Raw genomic sequence first — 3,002 nt, 5'->3', positions numbered from 1 at the left:
CTCTTTCCTGCCTATGCAGGGGGTCGGACTCGATGATCTATTGAGGTCCCTTCCGACACTAGCATCTATGAATCTATGAACTGGTTCACCTGGACTCAGATGACTATGCCAGCAGTCAAAAGACTGCCCCACAAGGACTGACTCTGCAGACTGCCATATGGGGGAGTTAATCTCCCTTTTCCATCCTATTTTTCGCCTGAAGAACTGAAGTAATATAATGTTTGTCCATCTTGAAAAGGACTTTGAGATAAGGTAGAAATGGTAGCGTAAGCATTTGCCATTGTTGTAATATTGTCATGGGTCCTGTTTCTCTGTCCTAGGACAAGCAGAGTTTGAGTAAGTCTGTGCACAGCATTGTCGTTCCAAACAGCCACTCACACATCAGACCTCATCACTACATTAATGATTAATGTGGGCAACCTTACAGTCATCTCCTCTCCTGTTTGCTCCTGTGATGGCTCTGGGGGTGGGTATCAGCATAGACTGAAGCTGGATGGGTCACCCCCAATACTGCTTCATTCCTACATATGTCAACATGTCTTCAGGACAGAATATGATCACATAAAATAGCTAAAATAAGAGGTTTCCATTTCTTACTTAAACAGTGAAGAGATAGTAAATATAAGAGTTTAAATTATGCTTGCAATGATCATTTTACCTCTTTGCTTATCAGCATTTATATATTACAATCTGCTACCCCACATTTTTTACAAGGATATGTTATGCTTTTATGCATATTTAAGTTATGACAAAGAATATCTTCTACTGTTTTTCTTCATTCTTTTATACTTACTCTAATTTTGGTGTCTGTATCTCTCCATCTACTATATTGTCTTGATGGTATTCTATGTTTTTATTTCCTACAGATGAAATTTAAAAATTATATCTGACCCTTACATTGGGGCAAGCTATAATTGGACCCCTTACAGTCTTGACTTTGTAATTGCAGTATTTTTGTTCATCCAATAAAAATACCAAGTCAGATTTCTTTTTTAGTGTGGTCTTTATATTAGTATTTTTAGCACATTTAAACCTTTGTTTTCTTCCTTGGTTCCTTGATTCTCCTGTGGGATTTTTATATGCAAGGTTAACATTTAATAGGAACAGTATTTCTTGACTTTTATTTCTTGACTTTTTTGTATATAATGAATAATATATCTTCTAATCCACAGTTCACATAAAATAGTGACATTAAGAAAACCAGGGTTCTCATCATTGTAGACACCAGAGTTTAGGTTATGATTGCAATCCTAATTCTACGTACTTGCACATCAGTATTCTACATTATGGTTTGGAACACTGCATTTCTTAAAAAGATACTATATTATGTTTTTCTGCATGTTTATTTAAATGCATGTAGCCTCTTCTATTTTTTGTTCTTGTTCTATATTTGCACACATTTCACTATCATCTGTACCTATAGTATATTGTTATGAGATCTTTTCCCCCTTCCAAATAATATTAAAAATTGCACTTGAGTTCTTTTTGGACTTGACCTACAAGTCAGGTCCCTTCAGCCTTGACTTTGGTACTTGCAGTGTTTTGTGCCTGCAGTAACAATAATGAGAGTATTTTAGCACAGTTTGAATATTTGTATTTTTGGCGCATTTAAACTTTGACCCCTGCCCTTTGTTGCTTCTTTTCCTTGTGGAACTTTTAAAGGGGAAAATCAGTTCATAACTATTGACTTATATTCAGGAAAAAGGTCATTTTTTCTTTAAAAAATTGTATATGGAATTATGAATTTGATTTGTATGTAGGGTCAACTTATAATGGGAAAATATGGTCTTTTTCTTGACTTTTTTATATCTGGGGTGAGTAAAGTCTTTCTAAGTATAGCTCAAACTCTTGTGCTGTCTTGTCTACAAAGAAATGTAGACATTTCTTTGCCTTATATAGAAAAGCTGCTTTCTGAGCTCTTCCCTCAGGATGGCTGGTAATCAGAATCCACTCTTATGCTTCAAAATGACATCCCATTGAGTGGTTGATAAAGCCCCTGCCTGTCTTCCCTATCCTCCTGTCTTTCCAAGGCTCATATCCTACCTTTCCTGAATTTCCTGCTCCCAGCATGGATTCCTGCCCTCCCTATTAGCTAAAAACTCTGGTGTCCACTGCTGAGACCCATTTGCTCTTACCGTGGCATCCTGCCCCGCATAGTGGCTAATGACTCGGGAACCCCCTGGGTGCTGCCGATGGAATTGGCTGATGTCATAGACCTTCCTGTCGATCACTAACCACCGCTCTTGTTGAGGATGTCCCTTGCCCATGTGGAGCCCAACGTCTTTCCAAGTGAACAGTCGTGGGGAGGAGGTCACATAAGTCTGTGTTTCTTCCATCTCAGTTTTAACGGGTCTCAGCCTTTGGTATCATACACCCCAGTTTTATCTTTGTTGCTCTTGTTGCATATTTAAACCCATAACAATTTAGTGTTACTGTTCTGCATCATCCACATGAGACATGACCCTACTTGTATCTTGCCTCTATGGCAAGTTCATTGGTTATTATGCTTTTTTTTTTAACTACGCGTCCTGGCACGCTGTCAACCTGCTGACTGCTACTGTTTTCCCTGGCAGAGGGTATGAGGCAAGGGATGGGCTACAGCTTGTACACCCTGCAGCTACATTTACCATCCTCTTTCTGAGTGTGCAGTTACCTCAGAGCAGCATATCTTTCTGAATTTTGTAACATCATGGTGTTGCAAAGAGGAATGAAACTGAACAGAACTAGGTACCAGAGATGAAAGGCTTTACCTGTCACAGGCTCCCTCAACAAAATCCAGAACATCGACCACCACCCTGAGAATACCTACAATCATGGATGTCACCAGCATGTACAATAACATCCCACATCATGAAAGCACAATTGCATGCCTGAAATACCTAAAAGCAGGGGCAGCTCCAGGGGGATGCAGTTGCACTCTCCTTTTGATTCCTGCTTCACAGAAACTTTAAAACCAACCACCTGGGAGGAGTAACAGCATTCGTATTCAGTCAGGCTGATGG

The 3,002-nt window shown here is 39.4% G+C and overlaps 1 protein-coding gene across 1 annotated transcript in view; it reads right to left on the bottom strand.

Moving 5' to 3' along the window:
- Nucleotides 1–2,435, bottom strand: part of LOC102378297 (fatty acid desaturase 1-like) — a 27,625-nt gene extending 25,190 nt beyond the window's left edge. The window contains exon 1 of the mRNA XM_006026009.3: nt 2,136–2,435. Within this exon, the coding sequence (XP_006026071.3) occupies nt 2,136–2,336 (201 nt within the window). The 5' untranslated portion in view covers nt 2,337–2,435. The remainder of the gene's footprint in view (nt 1–2,135) is intronic.
- Nucleotides 2,436–3,002: the final 567 nt, after the last annotated feature.

This window comes from Alligator sinensis, unplaced genomic scaffold, assembly GCF_000455745.1.
Source record: "Alligator sinensis unplaced genomic scaffold, ASM45574v1 scaffold437_1, whole genome shotgun sequence".
NCBI lineage: Eukaryota > Metazoa > Chordata > Crocodylia > Alligatoridae > Alligator > Alligator sinensis.
This window is presented reverse-complemented; position numbering and strand designations above follow the sequence as displayed.